Source organism: Gymnoscopelus braueri, assembly GCF_963280865.1.
Source record: "Gymnoscopelus braueri genome assembly, chromosome: 3".
NCBI lineage: Eukaryota > Metazoa > Chordata > Actinopteri > Myctophiformes > Myctophidae > Gymnoscopelus > Gymnoscopelus braueri.
In genome coordinates this window covers 51,949,993-51,976,986 of record NC_137612.1, presented here as the reverse complement: position 1 = coordinate 51,976,986, position 26,994 = coordinate 51,949,993, and the positions used below count along the sequence as shown (strand labels likewise).

Sequence of the window (26,994 nt, the reverse complement as noted above, 5' to 3'; positions counted from 1 at the left end):
TGCGCAGGTCCTACGACGGGTCTTACGTGTGTCCACACAGGCTGCGCAGTACCTTAGCAGGCACGTAGATTTCAGGTCATGCGTTGCCTACGCAGCTTGCGTAAGAGCCTCCTACACAGCTGGGACTCGGCGAAACCTATGCTCTACCCTCATTAGTAGCAGCTGGTTGTGCCCTATGTGCCATCTAAACTGGCTTCACGTGTCTGCTAAAATACATTCGGGCAACAGCATGCATGTATCCTACTCTCCTCCTACTCCTGGGAGAGGCGTAGCCCTGAGTGCTGTCCGACGCAGCAGTTTGTTACGAGCGCCCTGGGGCGCTCGTAACACCCATCGTAGCGAAATAGATCTATGAAAAGACCGACCCCACACACACACACACACACACACACACACACACACACACACATATATAATTTATATATATATATATATATATATATATACACACACACACACATACGCTGTCAACGCACTGCGACATGCCGTGTCTATAGCTTGCAGATCTGTTCTTTTGGGTAGGGCGGGCGGCTGCGCTGCTTCTAGCCCCGGTTCAGAGCGTTAGTGAAAATAAACAAAACCATTTCGCTACTCACAGAAGCAAAGGCTGTTTTGTGTTGTTGAAAGTCTATTCTCGGAGGTGGGAAGCCTCTCAGCACCCCACCTACTCTGTTAAATACACTTTTTGGGCAGAAAATAAAATATGTCAGCGAGACGGAAATTATTTTTATTTACTCCACAGTGCCCTCTACAGATTTTGGTTAATGGTAAGTTCAATCCTCCAGATCTGTAGAGGGCACTGTGGAGTAAATAAAAATAATTTCCATCTCGCTGACATATTTTATTTGCTGCCCAAAAAGTGTATTTTACAGAGTAGTTGGGGTGCTGAGAGGCTTCCCACCTCCAAGAATAGACTTTCAACAACACAAAACAGCCTTTGCTTTGGTGAGTAGCGAAATGGTTTTGTTTATTTTCACTACTCTTGAGCACTCGCAGGGCAGCGGAATTCCTTGTACAAGCGCAGAGCGAGGGGTCTTCCAGGGCGTTAGAGGGAACTCACTAACGCTCTGAACCAGGGCTACTCTGCTTCGTCCTCTATGCATGAACCCGAAGTTTACAAATTGTACTATCACGGATGATCCGATCGTCTGATAAAAATATTAAGCATATGCCAAGTTAACTAAAGGTATATAAATGATGCTGAGCTAAACATGTTTCCTTAATTTCGAAGTTTTATAGTTAAACGTTATGATGAAAGTCCCCAGTTCCTCTCACAAAGTGACAGCTGTTGTGCTCGCCATGTTTATGAATGGTTAAAAAATCTTTTGAAACTAGCAGATCTACAAGCTCACAACGCTTCACAAGCTTGTAGATCTGCTATTTTCAAAAGATTTTAATACATATTAAATTTGGGAAATGGGACATTCTGCATTCCTTTACTTTTGGTATTTTAAGTATATTTAATTTACTTGCATAATGGGGACACTTTAGTGTTTTATTTACCTTGCAGATGTCACCTCACCGCTGTAATTTAATTCATAAATATATTATTCAAAAGTTGTATTTGGAGTGGACTGCTTCAGGACATCTGACAGTTGGCTCTGGTATTTTTATGATCCATTTCACTTTCGCAAAGGGTGTTTAAACTGCTGTGTAGCGTAGGACAGCACTACGTAGTTTACGTAGGCTTTACGTAGGCGTCGTCCAGGAGGTCTTCACGTGCATGCTGTCTCGCGAATGTAGTTTTAGCACACACGTAACGCCGTGCGATTGAGAACCTACGACGATGGTATCTCCAGAAGCCAGTTTAGATGGCACGTAGGGCACACACAGCTGCTACTAACGAAGATAGTGCGTGGCGGGGTTGCTACTGCGCAGGTGCGTGGAGGCTCTTACGCAGCTTCTAGGCTACGCACGAGCTCAAATTCGTTTGGGAAACCCAGCCAATGTTACTTCCGCCTAATTACTTAAATTTTCGCCAGAAACAGACTGTGTCTAATATGAGTGACTGACTATCATAAACGATACAGAGCCACCTCCCTGACAAAATTGTCGAGACAGTTTGTTTATTTTTGGACCACAATTCTTATATGAGACGATTCTAAGATGACCCAATGTTATTCTCCATAGATAAATTACTTTACAACACAGGGGATTAGTGACGTCAGGACTTCTGTGCTCTATTGGAAAGTGATTAGTCCATGTTGGACTAATCACTGATATTGTTGGGGAGATAATTTTTGATTTGTTATTTTGACTATGTTCATTTTCGGTGTTGCATCAAGGAGTCCTGCAAGTCCATGCACGACGCAACGTGTGGTCAACTTGTAAATCTGCTATCTTCACTATTCATCGTGCAACCAGGTACCGGTACATAGGGTCCAGTCGCATGTGTTTGTGGCATTTGGAAGTAAACAATAAGGACCACATGCCACACTATACGCAAACTATTACAAACCATTCCTCACGGAATCAACCATCTGTAAAATACTTTAGTAAAAGCTGTGAGCATAATATATTTTAAAAAGACCTAATTTCCCCCCCTATTCTAACCCATTAAGACCTGGAACGCATCTGTGTCACTTTAGATTTCTTTGGCTATTCAAAAATAGCAGATCTACTCTACAAGCTCATAGCTAGATCTGCTATTTTTTTTTAATCGTGAAAAAATATTTTTAATATATTTTGTCAAAAAACTGTTAGGATTTACAAAACATTTTTAAGAATCGCCTCAGGTCTTAATGGGCTAATACTAATAATACAAGTATTGAAGAGATGCCATGCTGTGATTCGGACTGGAGCATAATATGAAGGGGAAGGCGATAGGGGTAGACGGAGGACAATGGAAGAGAGGAACAGTGTGAGTGTCTGGCTGTGTGCCATTAACCCATTTAGACCGGGAAATAATCTGTAATTTATTTTATTTCTTTGGCTATTCAAAAATAGCAGATATACAAGATCATAGCACGGCGATTTTTGAAAATTCTACAAATGTTGTCTAAAACGGCTTTTTGAAAATATATATCAGTGGTTCTCAAATGTTTTCATGTCAAGGACCCCCAAAATGATATGCATTTGGCCGCGGACCCCCATCTCAAAATATTTTGTTCCAGGGACCCCCCCAAAAAAAAAAAATATTTTGAAAGATTTGCACAAATTTCCCAAAAAAATAGCAGATCTACAAGCTCATAGTGCGCAACTCGGTGCCGCGCTACGAGCTTGTATGTCTGCAATTTTTGAATAGCCCAAAGTATAAAATAATAGTTTAAGTGGTTGCAGAGATGCGTTCCCGGTGTTAATGGGTTAATCTAGCGATGAAAGGAAGCACGGGGGAGAGGGTCAGGGCCGGGAAGACCTCTCATTCAGCCGCCGTGGCCTGCTATCGCTAGCAGCCCTGCATCTAGGCTGGAAAGCCTCTTAGCATATATCCAGCGAGGGCCATGAATACCCAATGAGCTATTCCATAGGATGGGAGAAGTTATCGGGGCTTCGCCGGTCATAAAGATACAGTCGAGCAATTGAAGTGCCGCGCCATAAAACACGGGCACACCTGTGATGCGTGTTATAGACCTAGAGAGTTGCAGACGGAGGTGTGGAGGAGACAAACGAGTAGGAGAGGTGGACGTGTGCTTACACGGTATGTGTATAATATGTGCCTGTACGCTTTTCCGCTTACTGCTTGTCAGTAATTCACGTCGGTGGCCTGCCATATACCCCTCCGTCTGGCCCGCGAACCGAGAATTCTGCGTTCGATCGTGGCTCATAAAACTGCTCCCCCGTCCCGTCTCTTCGTGTTATGCATATGGGCTTGCAGTCGTTACTGTTACAGGTATCCAGCACTGAGCCACAATGTGCTTGGCTGATGCACATTAAATGTATTAACCCATTAAAGCCGGGAACGCATCTGTGTCATTTTAAATTTCTTTGGGCTATTCAAAAATAGCAGATCTATAAGCTCAAACATTTGCACACATTTAAAAATGTTTGTAGCTACAAGTTTGTAGATCTGCTATTTATTTTTAAATGTGTGCAAATGTTTGAATATATATATATATATATTTAAAGCAAAAAAAATTAACTCAAATCTTTGCTTCTGGGGGGATTCTACAAATGTCTTCTAAATCAATTTTTTTGGAAAAATGTATGCTGCTATAATCAGTGGTTCTCAAACTTTTTCATGTCAAGGACCACCCAAAATGATATGTATTTGGCCGTGGACCCTCATCTCAAAATATTTTGTTCCAGGGACCCCCCCAGAAGTAACAGAGTTAAAAATGTTCGCTTTAAAAAATATATATTCAAAGATTTGCACACATTTTCAAGATTTTTCAAAAAATGCAGATCTACAAGCTCATAGGTGCCGCGCTATGAGCTTGTAGATCTGCTATTTTTGAATAGCCAAAGAAATCTTAAAATGAAACAGATGCGTTCTCGGTCTTAAATGGTTAAACATACACCCAATCTGCGCAGTGTGGATATATATGGCATCTCCTTGCCAGCTAGTGGGGCAGCAGAAGACGCTGCAGAACAGTGCTGCAGACGCAACAGAGCTCATCCGGCATGTAGTAAACTACCACAGCCAATGGAGCCCAAAGGACAGCTTTCACAATTTTAACCACTTAAACCCTATATATGTTACGACTCGTTATGAGCTTGTAGATTGGCTATTTTCGACTTAATGTTCACCTGTTTTTGCTTAGCCTTGTGTAGCGAGACGAACAGAGATCTCGGCCTACAGATGCAACTGGTGACATCTCGAAGTTCAGTGAAGAGGCTAAATAATTTAAGACTCAGAAATCACTTGGCAATCACGACAATCTTTTTAATGGCCTAGATTGAAAATATAATTGCACTACACGTCATAGTCTTTGACAGCAGATTATCAACCACGAGCTTTAAGATTGAAGATTGTCAATGCTCTTGGATTTAACACACCACGAGTTATTGGAATAATGAAGCCTGGGTTTCATTCCCAGTCAGGGAAAATAGGGATCTGGGTTCCTTGTGTGTACACTACTTTTAACTCTTTTAACTGCTGTCAAACAACCTCAATGCAATTGAGTTTAGCAGATGACAGCAATATTTTGGGGAATTGTTCAAATTGTGATACAAGCGGGACATTTGGTACAAATCATCTTTGGAAATCACTCGACGTAGGAAACCGGGGCCACAATTTGACTGTTTTTGCATTTAAGCATATCATTATCTATACTTTTGTGAGGTCAATCAATCACCAAATCACTAATTCCACTCCCACAGTATGTTTTTGAACATTTTCAAACAGGAGTTACCGCTTGTAACCAGTGCTTAATTTGTAAATTATTAGGTGCCGGAGCTCATGAGACCACCAGTCTTGCTTGGATGAGTTGACCCAGAAGAATGTTCATGCCAATTGAACGTCAAAATAAACATTTGTTCTTATCATCTGCTCTACTTTTAAATAAATACATTTGAAACTTTTTTTTGTGTGGAGCTCTCTTTGATGCCCAGTCAGGGAAAAGGCTGTTATATTTCCTAACATGTGGGGAGCTCTTTAAACTACGGTCAAAAACTCTCAATGCACTTGGATTGAACATATGCCATGACCTACTGTCAGTGGTGTTTTGGTCACTACACGGGACACCACAGCGTTGCACTGGTAAATAGGCTCTATGCACAGCAGCCATATTGTGAAGACATTCACAGGTGTTACCAATGATACTAATGAAGGCTCTGTTCTATTCTGGTCACATAGAGTCAGGGTGCTGATGACGAACGAGCTAACGCTAGTTGCTTGTTTCTCAACATGGCAACACCAAGTTGCCAGGTTCTGGGAGAGAAACAAGCAACTAGCGTTAGCTCGTTCGTCATTAGCGGTAGCCTCTCAGGAACTTTCACTGCATGTTTTACTATCATGAGACACCACAATGAGTAGTAGTAGAGAAAAAAATAACTTTGCATCGGTTATAATAGACGAATTTCCCTATGACACGCGCTCCCATTATGACAACGGAGGGTGTTGAAAATATGACGACAGGGGAATCTCTTGAAATAAACAATGCCACTGTTTACGTCGGTAGGTGAGTAACGACACATCAAAGATAACACTTAAAATGTCCGGAATTCTCCTTTAAGGAAGTGAAAATATGGTGACTGTGCAATGAGCCTATTGTTCACACGCAAAATATGGCGAACACTAGAACCCCCCCCCCCCCCCCAGGTTTACAAGTGAGTGTGAAAATATATCCTCACTCCTCCCTACACAGTAAGCAACGCAGCATCAATCAGTAGCCGCTGCTGCAGGTATCCTATCTGCATGCAGCAATGCCTCGGCCACCGCCGAAGAAGAGAAAGATACTCGTTCAAAGCAAACTTTTAGTTTCAGCTCCTATAATTCATGGCATTCCTTGAATCTGTATTAGTTTAAAGGGTCTACACCATGAAAATCACTTTTTTCTTGGTTTTTTGTATTTTTTGGGGTCCCCAGTGTCTCTTGTTTTTTTTTTTTAATTCAGTCATTCCTTCTCATTTCATGGATTTCCAGAATGGGCGTGTCTGAACAGGCGATCTCAGAATGGAAATGTTTATGATGTCACAAACATTAATGATGGCAAACCCAATGTTAAATGAAAAGTGCCCGAATCGCTCCGAAGCTTTTTCTACGAACAAATTCCCGGTGAGGGAAAACATGATGATGGTTCCTTACATGTACTTTTACTGAGTGTTGAAGATTATCAATACTCTTGGATTTAACATACCACAAGCTCTAGGATTGGAATAAACAAATTTGAAATCACAAGCATCTGTAGCCCGAATTCTATGAAATGTACGGAGCCCCTGAAGGGACATTACTAGGTAGATTGTTTTAAGGGTAGGTAAACATTTTTAAAGGGTCACTATATTTTTAAAAGCTGGCGGTTTATGTTTTGTGGTATGGGGAAAAAAATCATAATGTTGGCAGAAAAAAGAGGAGGCTATAAAAACTTTTTTTTTAAAGGGGAGGAATTTTTTGGGGGGGTTACATTTTTTTTTTATAGTTGCTTTATTATTAAAGGGTGTATAAAATAATATTTTTAGAGAATGACATTTTTATAAAGAGGGATGATTTTTTTTTTAGAAAAAAAAAATCAAAATCAAAATGAGTTTTTTTTCCCAAAGTGAGTGTTTTATTTTCAAAGTCGTGCGCACGACTTTGAAAGTCGTGCGCACGACTTTGAAAAGGAGGAAAAGTTTTTTTTTTCAAAGAATTTTTGTTTCAAAGTGAGTGTTTTTTTTCAAAGAGGAATAATATTTTTTTTCAAAGTGAGTTTTTTTTCTTTCAAAAGGAGATTTTTTTTTTCAATAATTTTTTTTCTTTTTCTTTTTTTTTAGGTAATTTTGATTTTTTTTTTCAAGTATTGTTTCATCTTCAAAGTTTTTTTTTTCAACGGCCGGGGCTCCCCGGGGCTCCCCGTGGCAGCCGGTGCTCAGCTGCCCGACCTGTCCTCCGAAGGGCCACCCTTCCTGGGTACCAGATGGGACGAGTCCCATTCCTGCCCTGGAGGTGCTTCTCGGAGCTCCGGGCGGCCCGTGGACCGTCTCTACGCGGCGAAGGTGGGGTCCCCTCTTCCCCCTCTGCTGAGTTGCTCCAGGGCTCGGGCAGGGACAACGGGGGACCCCCCCTGGAGCTCGGAGGCACACCTCCAGAGCTGGGAGGGGGGCACTCGTCCCATCTGGTACCCAGGAAGAGTGGCCCTTCGGACGGGTCGAGCAGCTGAGCACCATCCCTGGATGTTCCATCAGAACGGGGCTCCCCGTGGCGGCCGGGGTCCCATCCCTGGATGTTCCATCAGAAAAGTCGAAAATTATTCAAAGTGTCGGGAGCTCCAGTGGTCCGCGGGGACCCCCATGGAACTCCGCCGGGACCCCCGCGGACCCCGGGGCGGGTAGAGATGGGGACCCCCCCGTGGACCCCGAGGCGCACCTCCAGGGCAGGGATGGGACTCGTCCCATCTGGTACCCAGGAAGGGTGGCCCTTCGGACGGGTCGGGCAGCTGAGCACCGGCCGCCACGGGGAGCCCCGTGGACCCCCGGCCACCACGGGGACCCCCGTGGACCCCTGGCCGGTCCACAGGGACCTCAGTGGAACCCCGGCCGCCACCCCCGCCACGGGGACCCCTGTGGACCCCCGGCCGTTGAAAAAAAAACTTTGAAGATGAAACAATACTTGGGAAAAAAATTAAAAATTACCTAACAAAAATGAAAAATTGTATTGAAAAAAAAATCTCCTTTTGAAAGAAAAAGAAAACTCACTTTGAGAAAAAAAAATATTTCTCTTTGAAAAAAAAAACACTAATGAAGGCTCTGTTCTATTCTGGTCACACAGAGTCAGGGTGCTGATATTGAGCATGTTGGCTCACTGGAAACACTCTGCTACACCAGTGGGTCTAAAATTGGGGTCCAGGGACCCTCATGGTTCCTTGAGGGGGTTCCAAGTGTCCCCTTACGGGTGTGTAACTCTGAGAGTGTACGTGCGCACGACTTCAAAAAAATACTCACTTTGGAAAAAAAATCCCTCTTTACAAAAATGTCATTCTCTAAAAATATTATTTTATACACCCTTTAATAATAAAGCAACTATAAAAAAAAAAAATCTACCCCCCAAAAAAATTCCTTCCCCTTTTAAAAAAATGTCACCCCCTAAAAAAAATGTTTTTATAGCCTCCTCTTTTTTTCTGCCAACATATGATTTTTTTCCCCATACCACAAAACATAAACCGCCAGCTTTTAAAAATAAAGTGACCCTTTAAAATTGTTTACCTACCCTTAAAACAATCTACCTAGTAATGTCCCTTCAGGGGCTCCGTAGAAATGCCCTATATGTCATAGTAAATTAGTTGAGAGCAGACTTGCTTTCTCAAGACCATGTCAGTGATGGTCTAGTGCAGGGGTCTTCAACAGGGGGTCCGGGACCCCTTGGGGGTCCTCAGAGTTACTACAGGGGGTCTGCCAAATCTTTGCGTGATATGATTTTTTTTTTTACATTAGCCACTTGAACCCTAACATCCCTTTTCTGAGGAGAACTTGAGCCAAAAATAGCAGATTTACAAGCTCGTTGTGAGCTTGTGGAACGGCTATTTTTGGCAAAGACGTATAGATGTAGAGGGAAAAAAGAGCAGGCCTGAAAATGTTGAAGACCCCTGGTCTAGTGGCTAGGATTTGGAGTTCTCACCGTCACGGCCCGGCCTCAAATTCTGGTCAGGGAAAATCGGGGGAATCGGGGGTTCCTCGTGTACACTGAGCTCTTTAAACTACTGTCAAACGACCTCTATGCACTTGAGTTTAGCATATGCCCTGAGCTGGAGCATTGAAGTAAAATACATTTGAAACACATAATCTAAAACTTTGTTTATCAGCCTGAATTGAAAATGTTATTGTACAAACTGCCCTATGATTGACAGCAGATGGTGCTAACAAGACCCTGCTGGTCTAGTGGCTAGGGTTTCGGCGCTCTCACCGTTACGGCCTGGGTTTGATTCCCGGTCAGAGAAATCGGTAAATATATTTCTAACTACAGCATTGAAATAAACGAATATTAAACGCATCGAATCATAAGTGTGTTCTGATTGGCCAGAAAGGGATATTGACTACAAATTGAAAACATGATTATGTTTGAGGTTTGCCGATTTGAACGATATGCCATTAGCTACAGCATTGGAATAAACATATGAAATCCGCCTGACTTGAAAAAGAAAATGTGTACAAGATGCCCTACATGTCATAGTCATAGGGTACAGATTGTTTTTTTCTACAAAACATGTACTTGATACAAACGCGTCGCAATGCGACACGTTTTGAGCTTGTAGATCTGCTATTTTTGCTATTTTTGAATTGGAATCCGGATTTTTTTTTTGCTATTTTTTAATTGGAATTTAATTTCAAATGCATTTAGTTATACTGATGTTGACTTTTTGAACATAAATACAAATACATTGGACAAAAAATAGAAAATAGAAATGTTATACTAGTCATTAAAGGGGAAGACCACTCATTTTCAACATTGAACTATGTCTTTAATACACCTTAGAGCTGTTGTGTGGAAATAAGAAAAAAGCCCCCCCCCCCCCCTCTATGTTGCCTAGAACTGGATAATTGATTGAGGTCATGTGATCAGTGACATACGCAGGGTGTACTTTTGGCTGAGGGGGCGGAGCCAAAAGTACACCCTGCGTATGTCACTGATCACATGACCTCAATCAATTATCCTTTTCTAGGCAACACAGAAGGGGGGGGGACTGTTTTCTTATTTCCACACAACAGCTCTAAGATGTATTAAAGACATAGTTCAATGTTGAAAATGAGTGGTCTTCTCCTTTAAGCTACGAATATAGACTGAAGTATTTAAAGCGGGTCATGTTTGCATGTTAGGAATTGTAACAGCTGAAATCAATAATATATCAGTAGTCCGATATTAACCTGCGGGCCGCATTAAGTGAAGGTGGGGGTCGCATGTGGCCCCCGGGCCGCCAGTTGCCCATGTATGGTCTAGTCAGTGGCTATAGGATTTGGCACCCTCACCGCCGCGGCCTGGGTTGGATTCCCCGGTCAGGGAGAAATGTAATTATGGTTCCTCGTGTATTGAGCTGCACTAAGAAGCAACAGATTGTAGGGTGTTCCTCTTACCTTTGGTCCCCTCTGTGGGATGTTGAGGCGATGGAGGACATGCTGGGAGAAAGCCCTGAACATCCCTTCACTGTAACAGTCTGAGATCTGGCATCAGCACACCACAGAAAAAGGTTATACGCACGCACACGCACACACACACACACACACACACACACACACACACACACACACACACACACAAGAGGGCCTCCCTAGGGAGACGCCCAACAAGCATCCGTACTAGATGCCCAAACCACCTTCACTGGCTCCTTTCCAAGTGAAGGAGCAGCCCCCCATCTGATGAAACTAATTTGGGCCCAATTCACCTCCAATCTAATCCATTTAGAACAGGGGTCTTCAACAGGCGGTCCGGGTCCACCTAGGGGGTCCTCAGACTTACTACAGGGGGGCGGCCAAATCTTTGTGTGAAAGGAATTTGTTTAGTTTTTTTTACATTAACCACTTCAACCCTAGCATCCCTATTCTGAGCGGAACATTAGCCCGAAAATAGCAGATCTACAAGCTCACAATGCCTTCTACACCAAAGAGGTTTGGTGTAGAAGGAGAAAAGAGCAGACCAAGAACAGAGCCAAAGGTAAAGTTTATAAGGGTTTTAAATGTCTGAAAATACACGTTAACATGAATCCAACATATTAATAATGTTAAACACTGATGACAGTGCTGTCAAACAAGTCTATGAAACTGTCTACGAAATCTATGAAAAGTTGAATCTGCAATGGGAGTCCCTGCTTCATCTCTCTCTCTCTGGTAAGCGGTCCTTGGCCTGAAAAACGTTAAAGACCCCTGATTTAGAACATCGTTCAACACACCTTATTAATACGTCGGATATGAAGAACCGCATGTGGCAAAAGAAATCCAGTCCAATCAGAATGTGATCTTGCAAATATGTGTGATATGATGGGAATCCGTCAATCACAGATGCCATGAAAGAGCATCATAGCGGCTCATGTGTATACCTCAGGTGTGTGAATCTCTCGCACGCTGCGACCTCAAATGTGAGCACATGAATATAAACATGACATGAGCAGTAGGAGCAAACAAAAGCGTCAGATATGAGGCTAACCTATCAATATTTCACACCTCAAGGCCTGGAGCCCTGGGTCTAGCACACATTTGCATGATACCATCTTTACACAAATCCCCTCGGAATAATCATTTAAGCCATTAAGACCGGGAAAGAATCTGTGTCATTTTTTTTAGATTTCTTTGGGCTATTCAAAAATAGCAGATCTACAAGTGCCGCGCTACGAGCTTGTAGATCTGTTTTTTTTTTAAATCGTGAACATTTTTGCAAATCTTTGAATATATAATTATGTTTTTAAAGCAAACATTTGTAACTCAAATCTTTGCTTTGGGGGATTGTACAAATGTCTTATAAATCCTAACAGTTTTTTGAAAAAAGAATGTCGCTATAATATCAGTGGTTCTCAAACTTTTTCATGTCGAGGACCCCCCAAAATGATATGAATTTTGGCCGTGGACCCCCATCTCAAAATATATTGTTCCAGGGACCCCCAGGAGTTGTAACAGAGTTAAAAAAAAATCGCTTTAGAAAAATATATATTCAAAGATTTGCACACATTTTCACGATTTTTCAAAAAAAGAAAAAGAAAAAGAAGATCTACAAGCTCATAGCGGCTCACTCGGTGCCGCACTATGAGCTTGTAAATCTGCAATTTTTTTTAATAGCCCAAATAAATCTTAAAATGACACAGATGCGTTCCCGGTCTTAGAGGGTTAAATAACATAAGCGCTGACCGGGCTGTGGAACGCAGCACATCAATATTTGACCAAATTGCATGTTTATGGCCAACCATAAACATGCAATTTATCCATGAAATCGGTTTCTGCATGCAGGGAACAAAGGGCCAAGGAAGACAGGGGATATGACTGACATATAGGATATATGAATAAGGAGATAAAATATACAAATGAGGGAAAGGGATGAAAGAGTTAGACACAGAAAATATGATGTTTGAGGATGTATAATGTATAATGCACCTCATTTGTGCAACTATACTCACAGACAATTCTCACAAACATGCGCACGCACACGCACACGCGCACGCACACACACACACACTCACACACAGGCTGTAACTTACCAGAGGAGTGTTGTAATACAGTCCATATCTCATCCTCGGGAGGAGGGAGAAGAAGGCGTCTTTGATACAAACCTAGCCATAGTTAATGAATAAGTTAAATGTACAAACATCAGGGAATTAAAAGAGTTTTGCTAAGCTCAACGGGTAGATTCCCAAACTGCTGATCTTTTTTTTTTAGTTTTAGTCATAGTCTTTTGAATAAAATTCCATTTAGTTTTAGTCATATTTTAGTCATCTGAAATGTTTTACTGTTAGTCTAGTTTTAGTCGACTAAATATCATAAGATTATAGTCGACTAAATCTACAGTTGATTTAGTCGACTATAATGTATTTTGGCGGTGCCTTGATGGCGTCGTAATGCCTGATTTTACACTTGGTTGCATGCTGAAAATAGCCGATCTACAAGCTCACAACGTGTTGCAACACGATGCGTTGTTGAAAATGCAGAGAATCATACACATTCAAACATAACGTGTATGACATAAGGTCATAAGGTGCTGTTTGACTTCCCTATGACTTTCCAAGTTATCTAGCCCTGAAACATGACTTCATGGTGCGGAGTCCCCCTGGTTTATAGTGGTGTTCGATTTTTTTGCATTGCCAACTCTCACATGTACATAAACGTTCAGATTTCAAACATAAAGTGCTTACCCCCGAGCCACTGATGTTACAAGGCAACGTGGACTGCGATAAGTACCCGTATCTCCCGTATTGTTCAGTAAAAAGCATTTTAATCCAATCGCCGGCTTTTTTTTTTGGTAATGTATCAGAGTGCAACACACCTCCCAACCATTAGTGTCGCATGGTTGAAAGTATCGGAGAAAGTTTGAAGAAAATGGCCGGCGATCGGATTAAAATGCTTTTTATTGAACAATACGGGAGATACGGGTACTTATCGCGGTCCGGATCGCCTTGTAACATCCGTGGCTCGGGGGTAAGCACTTTATATTTGAAATCTGAACGTTTATGTACATGTGAGAGTTGGCAATGTAAAAAAATCGAACACCACTATAAACCAGGGGGACTCGGCACCATGACGCTTGTATACAAGCGTCATGTGAACCATGGTTACAAGTTATCAAGATGAGATGTAACCATTTGAGGGAGTCTTCTTGTTTCTATGTCCAGCAAAGTACATGTAATAAAATAAGGACATCGTTTTAGAAAACATGTCTGAAACTACACAGGAAAATTCTCAGTATTAATTTATCCATTTGCACCTATGCTGTGATGCCCTTATGGGTCAACTTGGATACATCCAGTAACATTAACACTCCTAAATAATCTATGTTTTCTGAAAAGCTTCAAATATTTATTGAACATTTTTAAAATAAACGATGATGCTATATACATTTCATATAGTAACATAGTAACGACATCATACTCACTCTCTTAGAGTCATAGGCTTTCAGGTGGATGATGTCATAGTCTGAGAAGGCCCTCCACGTCTCACTGAACAGATCTCCGTAACCATAAAAACTCTTCAGATGTGAGAGAACAAATACACCAATATAATAAGCCAATAATACAATATATCTTTTAACCACATGTCGTCATAGGCAATAAAATAGCAGATCTACAAGCTCACAACCTATCACGACATGATGCGTTGTGAGCTTGTGGGTCTGCTACTTTCGGCAATAAGAGATTTGCCGAAAGTACCCCCCCCCCCCCTTTTGGGAAAAGGGGGGGGGGGTAAGTTTAGACCCCTGAAGGGACCCCAGTCAATAATGTATATCGTCTCTGTCAGGTGGAAAACCTCACGTGTCCAAAACTGTTACTTTTCAGGATTCAATTTCAAAAGTAGCAACAGTAGCAGATCGACAAAGCTCAAAACACGCCGCTTCACGCCGTGTTTCAAGCGTGTGGATCTGCTACTTTTGATGCTGCTGTTTGACGCTGCAGTATGAAGTAGGGCATTCATTTACGAAAGAACACACCAAAAAGTTAGAATATGGAGATAAAGGCCAATGGCAGTTGCAAGGAGTTGGTGTGGGGACTGGCCTTAAAACTGCTTTGTTGCAAGGAGTTGAGACTAGTTGCATTGGTGCGGTCACCAATGCAACGCATATTGTGTGGCAATGCAACTCCATATGGAGTAGGGCTTTCACGACTAGAGATTTTTACTGGTCGACTAATTTGACCCAGTGGTAGTCGACCACTGGGTCGACTACCACTAGTCGATATTTACCTATTACATTTTTTTTTTTTTTTATTGTTTTAATGCCATTACTATTATTATTATCCTCCTGCCTTTATTTTGATGCCGTTTTAAGGGAAGCGCTTCTGGCACAGCAGCACAGCAGCACAGCAACACAGCAGCGTCTCCAAGGATCCTTAAAAGGGGGTTATTGCCTATTATTGGGCATACTATTATTATATATAATATTACTATGGCATTAAAACAATGAGAAAAAAAAAGAGGGAAAAGAAATAATGTTTTCCAACTATTCGACTAGTGCCAACAAGGTCGACTAGTGGTTATATTAGTCGTGAAAGCCCTAATATATAATAGCAGAGGTTTCTGCCCGACAGCACCGATATAAGGTTTATGTGGCTAAGAAGCGAAGTGACGCATGCATTTTCTATTTTTGAATACTGGAAAAGTAACAGTTTTGGACATAGGGTAGGGTCAGGGTTTCCACCCGACAGCGACGATATTCATAGCCATGCTAGTGTGCATCCTGTTGTGCATGATTGTTTCTCTTCAGTTTTGCCTCCACATGAATATGTTATGACAGTAGCACTGCCTCCTCCTGTCGTTTGGATGGTAATGTGTGACTGCTCCCCCTCTTTCTGACAGTAGACCTCGGCTTCCCTACATCTTATCTTTCAATTTAACCCATTCAAAAATAGCAGATATACAAGCTCATAGCGTGGCACCGAGTGCCACGCTATGAGCTTGTAGATCTGCTATTTTGAAAAATCCTAACAGTTTTTTTTTAAAGCTTGTTATATCAGTGGTTCTCAAACTTTTTCATGTCAAGGACCCCCAAAATGATATGTTTTTGGCCGCCGATCCCCTTCAAAATATGTTGTTCCAGGGACCCTCGGAAGCAAAGATTTGAGTTCAAAATGTTGTTTCAAAAAATATATGTATTCAAAGAGGTTCCAGTTTGAAAACACAGCGTGAACTGGGAAGCGATGTAAAGCAGTGATTCCCAAACCTTTTCGCTCAAGACCCAAACGAGAAACTAGACGTTTGCCCCAGGACCCAAACTAGTGAAAATATCAGATCTACAAGCTTAGTACGCGTTGGTTCGCCCGCACGGCATTGCGAGCTTGTGGATCTGCTATTTTCACTACTTAGTAAACTTTTTTTTTTAAATTTTTTTTTACAGAAATGATTAGATTTCTTGATTTTATTTATTATATACTTTTGAAAAATGTTGGAATTGTTTTTAAATTGATGAAAAGTTGTGACTTTTTTTGTTTGAACTTTTTGAAATAAAAAATATATATATTTACTCGCGACCCATAAAAATTGGTCCACGACCCAAACATGGGTCCCGGCCCACTGTTTAGGAAACAATGATGTAAAGTACCCACCGTGTCCCACATGAGGATGTTGATGTCTGAGCTGAAGGAGTTGTTGATGTGCTGGGAGATGTACAGGTTGACGAAATCACAGAAGTGGTGGTACATGTTCACCCCTGTCAGAAGACATGCAACATCACACATTATTCTCCTCCAGTCATGCCTCAAATGCATAGAGCCCGATGCCGATCCCGATTTTGGAGTCCTAGACCAGTGGTTCTCAAACTTTTTCATGTCAAGGACCCCCAAATGTATAGATATTTGGCTGCGGACCCCCATCTGAAAATTGTTAAAAGGGACCCCCTGAAGAGAAGCTTTGTGAACTTGTATATCTACAATTTTTTAATAGCCAACGTATAAAATATGGATAAAGTGGTTCAAATGATCGTGATGTTGTATTAAATAATGTAGCTGGGGACCCCCTGGAACCCCCCCAAGGACCCCTGGGGGTCCCCAGACTCCACTTTGAGAACCACTGTCCTAAACCACTGATGTTTTGAACGATATTTTGTAAGAAAGTGCAAAATCTTGAAGTCTTTTCCTTACCTTAACTTTCATTTGATTAAAGATTCTACTTGAGATGTTTGGCAGCTTGTTAGTATATTCTAGTGGTGTATATGTTATCGATTAGCTGAACGTGAGAGCCACAGCATCGTCCTTCCTTACCAGCATCCAATTTCATGACGACAGTGGGTTTTTCGATGATGAGGTCACAGTGTTTGTCTTCTGAAGGACGGAAGTCCAGCTCTGTATACGTCTGTAGTTCAGCATACCTGCAAAGAAAAAGCAGGTCATGTCACTGTGGTGCCACGAAATACTTTTGAACAAATACTGCTTTACCAACCCAGGACCAGGAGAGACACATTTGACAAGATTTTTTTACTACTAGAAGTTCGGGCCGCTATGCAGCCCTCACATCTAGAGTTTTGGGGCGCTACGCGGCCCTCACGCCTACGTCGCACCGCCGATCCGACCGATATGTCTGAGCCAGTGTCCCTTTTGTGCCCATATATGGAGATCTCTGTGTCTGTCTGTCTACCTGTGTCTATTGTATGTCTATATATAGAGGTATCTGTATCTGTTTGTCAAGCTGTGTCTCTTTTATGCCCATATATGGAGATCTCTGTATCTGTCTGTCTACCTGTGTCCATTGTATGCCCATATATGGAGATCTGTCTGCCTTAGTCTTGCAGTTATCTGGAAACACAAGTAAGCTTTCCTGGTATTACTTCCTATAATGTAGAACACCTATCTTCTGGTGTGGAGGAATTAAGACATCTACAATACAGCAGAATTACACCCTGTGGAATCAGGGCAATATTCCTCTTTCCATGAGAGAGAGAAGCAAACATCTACGAGCCAGCCAGGAGTCGAACCTAGAATCTTCTGATCCGTAGTCAGACGCGTTATCCATTGCGCCACTGGCCCACTGCCAGCAGTGCATTTCTCACCAAACTCAACTTGGGGGTGCAAGGGTCTACTCTCTATGCCTGACTGCCTCTGTCAGGTGGCCCCTTCTCTTCCTTCCTTTTGTTACACAACAGGCTAGAGACTAGATGCTAGTACAGTACTTAACAGGTTAGTTCACACCCCACTGATATGCAGGCATTTGTGCTATTTGTGCAGCGCCAATACATTATTCTTTGGGATTCACAAACCACCCAGCCTGAGTGATTGTTTTTGGTGAGCCTGGCACATTTTTTAGAGATTTTATGGAGATCTTTGAACTTTCTCAGTGTAGACATGGCCCCGATTCATTATGCTGTCCTAAATATGGGGTAAATAAAGTTTGTAAAGGAGGGCGTATTTTCTGTACTCACAAAATGACGTGCAATTCTCAAAGGGGTTCGTATATCCCTGAGACGTGTGTATGACCAGGTGTAGGACATGATTAATCTGGAAGGCTGCATCCAACAGCATCCAACTTCAACGTCACCAATAGTGTTGCCATGTCCGCTTATTATAAGCGAATTTGGGCTTATTTTTCTGTAAAGTTGCTTGTAAATATTGGTAGCTGTGGGGTGCGTTTTTTTTGGGCTTGTTTCTAAAGTGTAGTTGATTATTTGGGCTTGCTTCACAATTGTTCAATTATTTTAACCGGTGGTTCTCAAATATTTTTATGTCATGGACACCCAAGTTAATATGTATGCTAATTGATCTTCATCTGAAAATGTTTTGTGCCAGCTGGAGCCCTGTACCAGATTTGTGTTGTTAGAATGTTTAAAAAATCTTCCAAATATTCCACATTTTATTACAAGATTTTTTTTTTAAATAGCAGATCTACAAGCTCACAACGGTTTAATTAAAGTGCTTATAATGGCCTAAGTGCCAGTTGCTTCTGTTGGGCTTGTTTTCCTAGACTTGGTTGCTTATTTCTCTCACAACATCTGGCAGCAACGCTTATGCAAGTTTGAAGTTCAACTCCGCCTCGTCTAAATATAACAGATGCGGTGTCGCATCGCCTTGACAACTTACTGTTCTGTCTGGAAGCGGATCACGTAATAAATGCTCTCATGTGTAATGAGAATAAAGAAGTTTACAAGGTTTAACCCCATTACCAAATAAAAGGCTAATAAAACGTGGAAAGGATATTATATAAGCATTTTCTAATGAACATTGCGCACCTTTACCGAGGTAAAAAGATGATGTTGAAAATAAATCCAGGGCATACATACAAGTGGAACGCTTCTATCCGATTATGGACCAGAGCTTATTGATTACTTATTGATTCAATTAGTTAATTTTTGATTAATATATCGCTGTCCTACGTCGGAATGGGGAATGGTCTTCTGGACACAGCTTTCATCCAATTATAGTTTCCTCATCAGATGGTAAGATTTATTAGGCTGTTGTGTGTGGTGTTCATGTGATCAATATACAGTAGAGTAGCCTACAGTAGGCTTTACAAATTAATACCGCGGCACGGACACTGGAGGTGCGTCGATCAGTCCCTCCGCAGTTTCATTAAGGCATGATAGCCTATTTTCATTATTACGTGACACTTTGGCTCAGATGGCCCGCTGGCAAACACAGGGACCTAATAATTCACTGATAGCCTAGAAAATAAATAAAAAGCGGTGGAATCTACATCATGTCTATATTATGTATAGGCTACAAGCAATACATCGTTTGACATTTATTTTTATTTTTTTTATATATATGTGTTGACAAACGTTGGGCACATACATATTTTGTCACTGTTGTAATTGATTTTGGCATGAAGAATAAAGCATTCTAAAGACATACGCACATTTCAGCCCTGGTAAGACAGCCTCGGGGCTGACCCGAGAACGTGCGCACCTGACGCACAAAACACAGACCAAAAAACGTTCATGAATCCGACTTCAGGTGTAGGATTTGTCCTAAATGCCGGTACGTACAAAATATGGTCGTAAATCCCTTCATGAATAGGGGCCATTAACCTTATTCATATGTAATAACTGTCATATATCTGTAAACTGTTATAGTCACACATTATTTAATCCTCAAATAAGTGTCAGGATGGCCGAGCGGTCTAAGGCGCTGCGTTCAGGTCGCAGTCTCCTCTGGAGGCGTGGGTTCGAATCCCACTTCTGACAAGAGCATTTTGAAAGAAATGATACTGTTATACTTGATAACCATTGTGATAGACCAGTACAGTAATATATACATACACGTACGTAAGTACAAGAATGCAATTTAAGAGATTGATTCAATGAAAGATATACCAGCAAAATGGTTATTCCACTGTAGAATATTTTACTCTCACTGCCCTACAGTATGTCAAGATGGCTGAGTGGTCTAAGGCCAGGATGCATGTTCAGATAGCGGTCTCTCCAGAAGCCGTGGGTTTGAGATCGAAAATTCTCTTAAGATAAAATAATTTATGAAGGTGGTCAGAGAAATGTAAAGAATGCTTGCAATAGGTACTTTTGTTAAGAACAGCTTCCCTAAAGGAGATGCTGCAACGCCTACAAAGGTAACAGCTGTGCATGCCTCTGACTATACATAGTGTTCTTTGGGTGGTTATAGGGGGGAAAGTGCCCTCTAGTGACGTTCTTTGGTACTGGAAAAACGTATGTGCTTTCAGCTGTCCTGCATACCTAGAATTCTAGCAACAACATTTTCAAACGAGTCTCCTTGGTGGTTAGGATTCGGCGCTCTCACCGCCGCGGCCCAGGTTCGATTCCTGTTCAGGGAACAATTTATGATCTCTGTATCACCAATACAGACCAATTTGTAACAACAAGAATAAAGGCCCTAATGCATAGCCGCCTGTTCAAGGCAGGAATGTTGCCCCATCACTCCACCTCATTGTTCTGCATGAATGGTACAGACACAGAATCGGGCTCATCATTGTTGAGCCAGCAGTGGAGGTTGTCACCAGTGGTGGGAAAAGTACTCAAATGTTTTACTTAAGTAAAAGTATCAATACTGCAATGTAGAAGTACTCTGTTACAAGTAAAAGTCCAGAATTAAAAATGTTACTTGAGTAAAAGTACAAAAGTATTGGTATCAAAATGTACTTAAAGTACCAAAATGATTGAAAATAGCAGATCTGCGACGCGTTGTGAACTTGTAGATCTGCTATTTTCAAATAGCCTTGGTATAAAATAGGGCTGAAGTGGTTAATGTATGTTTTATAATGTAATCATTTATATCTACAAAGTAACTAGTAACTAAAGTTTTCAAATAATTGTAGTGGAGAAAATATTTGCCTCTGCGATGTAGTGGAGTAGAAGTAAAAGTATAGACAATTGGAAATACTCCAGTAAAGTAAGAGTACCTCAAAATTGTACTTGAGTACAGTATCTGGGTAAATGTACTTAGTTACTTTACACCACTGTGTCCGGGAGATGTGACGTCTAAAGCAGGGGTTTTCAACTGATTGTGAACCAACCCGCTGAGAATCAACCCGGGGACCACCGTTGTGTTAGGAGGGGATATGGGCTAAGATTAGTACTTTAGAAACACTTGGCTCAATGCACACTGCACAGCAGCCATATTGGAAATAAATTGGGCCTCTTCTTACCTCCTTCACATGTGTTACCAATGATACTAATGAAGGCTCTGTTCCATTCTGGTCAAACAGAGTCAGGGTGCTGATATTGCTGCATGTCTCACTGGAAACACTCTGCTACACCAGTGGGTCTCAAAGTGTGGTCCAGGGACCCTCATGGTTCCTTGTGGGGGTTATAAATGGCCCTTTACGGGTGTGTAACTCTGAGAGTGTACAAATGGAACCAAATGGACCCTTACTGCTGTGCATTCCTCCTACCTGCATCACACGCAGCTTTCAAAAACAACATGTTGTGAGCCCACCTTTGGAGAGCGCCACCGCTGGATTAATACATGTGCACACCGTGAAAACAGTGTTTAATTTAAGTCCTTATACAGAGGTTAAAACAGGCTAAAACAACCAAAGCCTTTAAAATAATTGAAAGGCGACAGACTAGACTAGAGTGACAAGGTAACATTTTCACCTTGAAAATAATTAAAAGCAGACATACGTGGTATGTGTCTGAATGGGAAAACCTTATTCTTATTTATGTTTTGCTTTTAGTCAAAATAAGGAATAATATTGCAATATGTTTTTCAAAAATATAGAATCGTTAAGATAATAGTTGAATTTTTTTCTTCTTAATGCATTGCTGAAATATCGGATCGGGACTTGATCGGTATCGGACGATACTCAAAATCAAATGATCGGAATTGGATCGAGGGCGAAAAAAAATTTGATCTGGGCATCCCTAAAAACAACAGTAACGGTACCTTTGTGTGCTTTTAAATGAGGTCATCCTTAAGTCTGCACCAAAAACACAGGAACATTTTACAGCCATTACGCCCTGTGGAACAAATATATTCGCTCTTCCACAAGAGCGAAAACTTCTACGAGCCAGCCAGGAGTCGAACCTAGAATATTCTAGTCCGGAGTCAGACGCGTTATCCATTGTGCCACTAGCCCACTGAGGCGCATGCAGACCCTTACTCACAAAGCACAAGTTGGGGGTGCAAAGGTCAACAACTCCACATGCCTGACTACCTCTGTCCGGGAGGGAGGCCTTCTCTTTGTTACACAACAGGCAAGAAGGGAACCTGTTTTTGATTGATACTTTATTAACATGTTTGATAACAGTACGGCAGTACAGCCAAAAAAAGCCACAAGGATAACACAAACAGACTGCAGTGTAACATTTAACTCCTTAAACACAGGAGGTACACAGGAGGTACTTTTACTTTACTGGAGTATTTCCAATTGTCTATCCTTTTACTTCTACTCCACTACAGCTCAGAGGCAAATATTGTGCTTTTACTCCACTACAATTATTTAACAACTTTAATTACTAGTTACTTCTCAGATATAAATTATATTATGAAACATCCATTAACCACTTCAGCCCTATTTTATACCTAGGCTATTTGAAAATAGCCGATCTACAAGCTCACAACACGTCGCATCGCGACGCGTTCTGAGCTTGTAGATCTTCTATTTTCAAACATGTTAGTACTTTTACTTTTGGTACTTTAAGTACGGTACATTTTGATCTGGGCATCCCTAAAAACAACAGTAACGGTACCTTTGTGTGCTTTTAAATGAGGTCATCCTTAAGTCTGCACCAAAAACACAGGAACATTTTACAGCCATTACGCCCTGTGGAACAAATATATTCGCTCTTCCACAAGAGCGAAAACTTCTACGAGCCAGCCAGGAGTCGAACCTAGAATATTCTAGTCCGGAGTCAGGCGCGTTATCCATTGTGCCACTAGCCCACTGAGGTGCATGCAGACCCTTACTCACAAAGCACAAGTTGGGGGTGCAAAGGTCAACAACTCCACATGCCTGACTACCTCTGTCCGGGAGGGAGGCCTTCTCTTTGTTACACAACAGGCAAGAAGGGAACCTGTTTTTGATTGATACTTTATTAACATGTTTGATAACAGTACGGCAGTACAGCCAAAAAAAGCCACAAGGATAACACAAACAGACTGCAGTGTAACATTTAACTCCTTAGGCCCTATTTTATACTTTGTTGTACAAAAATAGCTGAAATAGACAATCTACAAGCTCACAACATGGCACATTGTGACATACCGTATGAGCTTGTAGATCGGCTATTTCTTTTGAAGATTTTTCACGTAGTGGCTACAATTTTAGAAATATTTTGATAGTGGCTATAATATAAAGAGAAGAACCTGCACACCGTCTTCACTTGCTCAATAAAGAATTTTTTTTTTTATCATAAAGGTAACGTTTGGGTCAAGGTTCTTCAGGCATCTCTATAGTGCCTGTAATGACATAGGGACACGAAGGCGGAAAGTGGTAAACATCTAAATGAATTAATATGATTACAACACATAAATAGGTTTAAACAGATACCGGAAGCCACAAGTCACACATTATGCTTGTGCTTTAAAATACACTGTCTGCCTTCTCCCTACATAGTACGTTGTCACATCTACTGTCAAGTAGATTCAGTATTGATAATACATTATGTTGACAAGCTGATGTACCTACCATGACTGCAGAATAAGTTTAAGTAAGAATAAGAACAACAGCAGAAAATGCTACAACTGTTCTCAGGATAAAATGTCAATTAATCTAAAACAAAAGTAAAGATGTTTGATATACGTCATTTGCATGATAGAAGAAAACATAGTACATTGTCATAATTCTAATTGTCTCCGCCAGGCCGAAAGGCATGGCGAGAGAGTATGTTTTCGCCCCTGTCCGTCCGTCCGTCCGTGTGTCCGTCCGTGTGTCCGTCCGTGTGTCCTGTCTGTGTGTTACCAGCTAATCTCTGGCACCGTTGGCCCGGTCGCTCCGAAACTGTGCACACACACTCCCTGGATGCCAATTCAGAACCTCTGCCCCAATTTTTTCACATGGGCCTGTTATAGCGCCACCAGGAGGCCGATTTGTGCAAAACCCATTTTTTCCTATTACTCCTATAGCTTTTAACTAAACGTCATGCAAATCGGTACACAGTATCTCTATAGTCATGTGATCAACCCGGATCTGTTCAATTTCTCATATTCCATCCTCATTGGCTAAGGTTGGCTTCCAAAGTTTGCAGGATTGGTGAGTTTTGAACAAACTGCCTCAAATCATGAACGCAGCTTGCCATTTCCATAAAATTGCACACGCACATTCCCACTAGGCAGAGGAAGCAATGCCACTTAAAACTTTTCAAATCAGCCTCATGGTGGCGCTATAACAGGCCGATTTGCATTTTTAACTATAACTGCACCGATCTACGTGAAACTTTGCACGTACACTCCCTAGAAGCCAAGGAAAAACATCTGCACTGCATTTTTCACATCTGCTTTTTACAGCGCCACCAGGAGGCCGACTTATGTCAAATACATTTTTGGATATTAATCCTTCAGATTTTATCCAAACATCACGCAAATCGGTACACAGTATCTCTATAGTCATGTGATCAAGACGCATCTGTCCGATATTTCATATTCCATCCTGATTGGCAAAGGTTGCCTTCCAAAGTTAGCAGGATTGGTCCGTTTTGAACAAAATGTCTCAAATCATGAACGCGGCGTGCGATTTCCCTGAAAGTTTGCACGCATATTCCCACTAGGCCGCGGAAGAAATGCCACCCTTTTCACATTGCCCTGTTATAGCGCCACCAGCAGGTCTACTTTAGCAAAACACATGTTTGGAACAAAATGCCTCAAATCATGAATGCATGCACATTCCCACTAGGCCGAGGAAGAAATGCCACCCTTTTCACATTGGCCTATTATAGCGCCACCAGGAGGCCACAATAACCTACCTGACCTGGCGGAGACCTGTGCTCCGAGGAGCACTTTTTCTAGTTCCAGTTGCTTTCTGTCACAATAAAAATGGATCTAATTGCTGAGGGAGCTAAGCAAGCTCATTGCTCTCATTCCCTAAATCAGTTGTTCTCAAACTTTTTCATGTCAAGGACCCCCAAATTGAAAAGATATGCCAGGGACCCCCATAAGAGAAGATCTTTAGGGCTCTAGCAGTGATTCTCTAGCATTTTAATTTCAAGGACCCCCAGTTTGACATGCATTAGGGCTACGGACCCTCGTTTAATGGCATTTCTATCTCTGGGACCCCCATTGATGTTGTAAAATCAATGTTAATTTAACTCTGAGAGTGTAAAAATTTGTACACTCTCAGAGTTACAGACCCATAAGGGTCCATTTGGTTCCTAACTATCCATAAATTAGCTGGGGACCCCCTGGAACTCCCTCAAGGACCCCTGGGGGTCCCCTCCCCGGACCCCACTTTGAGAACCAATGCCCTAAATGACCCTTTGAACTGGTCGGGGGAAGGGCGAGACACTACTCTCTCTGCTACCATTCTTATGCATGACTGGGAGCCAAGAGCACAGCACACACACTCTACCCCCATGTGGTGTGCAGGTTTAGAATGAGTTCCATGGCCCAGGTCTGATTCCCACTCGTCACTGTATTCTGCATGGATTCCACTGACAGATGTCCAAATACCCAGAGTTTTTCCAGCAATCTTTCAAGAGGAAAAAGGTTTCATGTGACACACCACAACCACCCTGTAGCCTAATCCACTTGTAAGCATGTGGATTGTATTAAATGACATCCTCATGCAGTTACATCCTTATGACGGTGTGCACAATTTAAAAACAATTAGACAAGTAGTTAGCGTCTCCATATTGGGTACAGCCAGTGGTGTAAAGTAACTAAGTACATTTACTCAAGTACTGTACTTAAGTACACTTTTGAGGTACTTTTACTTTACTGGAGTATTTCCAATTGTCTATCCTTTTACTTCTACTCCACTACAGCTCAGAGGCAAATATTGTGCTTTTACTCCACTACAATTATTTAACAACTTTAATTACTAGTTACTTCTCAGATATAAATTATATTATGAAACATCCATTAACCACTTCAGCCCTATTTTATACCTAGGCTATTTGAAAATAGCCGATCTACAAGCTCACAACACGTCGCATCGCGACGCGTTCTGAGCTTGTAGATCTGCTATTTTCAAACATGTTAGTACTTTTACTTTTGGTACTTTAAGTACGGTACATTTTGATACCAATACTTTTGTACTTTTACTCAAGTAAATTTTGAATTCCGTATTTTTACTTGTACTTCTACATTGCAGTATTGATACTTTTACTTAAGTAAAACATTTGAGTACTTTTTCCACCACTGCCGGCAGGGCAAAGAGAGCTGCCGATGTCACTCTCTCCAGTGACCACCTCTTCTACAATCTGCCATCTACCAATCTGCCAATCTACCATACTACAGATCGACCACCAGTTACCTGATTATTGTTAACACCTCAACAAATGCAGAGGAAAACAACTGCCCCTGTGTCTAGATTCTAGAATGGAGGTTCTTGAACTGTTGAGCTAGAAATAGAATGCATTCCTTTTTAGGTGCAGTGGGGAAAGCGCACTCTAGTGGTGGTCTTAGGTACTGGAATTCTGTCCTGCCAGCTGCCCTACATGTCAAACATTTACGACATGCTTATTACACCTCCCTGGTAGTCTAGTGGTTAGGATTCGGCGCTCTCACCGCCGCGGCCCGGGTTCGATTCCCGGTCAGGGAACACCCTTTTGTGCCTCTCCATATCAACAACCATTACAAATTGTTTCACACAATGACTGCCACACTACCAGTGACTTTGTGCGAGTGTGCTTGTGTAATATAAAGGATTATTTGCAAGTGTCTTGCCTTACCATGATTGCAAGGG

The 26,994-nt window shown here is 41.7% G+C and overlaps 1 protein-coding gene across 1 annotated transcript in view; it reads right to left on the bottom strand.

Moving 5' to 3' along the window:
* eogt (EGF domain-specific O-linked N-acetylglucosamine (GlcNAc) transferase) overlaps positions 1–26,994 on the bottom strand; it is a 45,066-nt gene that overhangs the window by 9,404 nt on the left and 8,668 nt on the right. The window contains exons 6-10 of the mRNA XM_080425017.1: positions 16,953–17,059; positions 16,299–16,402; positions 14,138–14,230; positions 12,750–12,821; positions 10,642–10,728 (exon numbers count right to left, since the gene is read on the bottom strand). Of these exons, the coding sequence (XP_080281143.1) occupies positions 10,642–10,728; positions 12,750–12,821; positions 14,138–14,230; positions 16,299–16,402; positions 16,953–17,059 (463 nt within the window). The remainder of the gene's footprint in view (positions 1–10,641; positions 10,729–12,749; positions 12,822–14,137; positions 14,231–16,298; positions 16,403–16,952; positions 17,060–26,994) is intronic.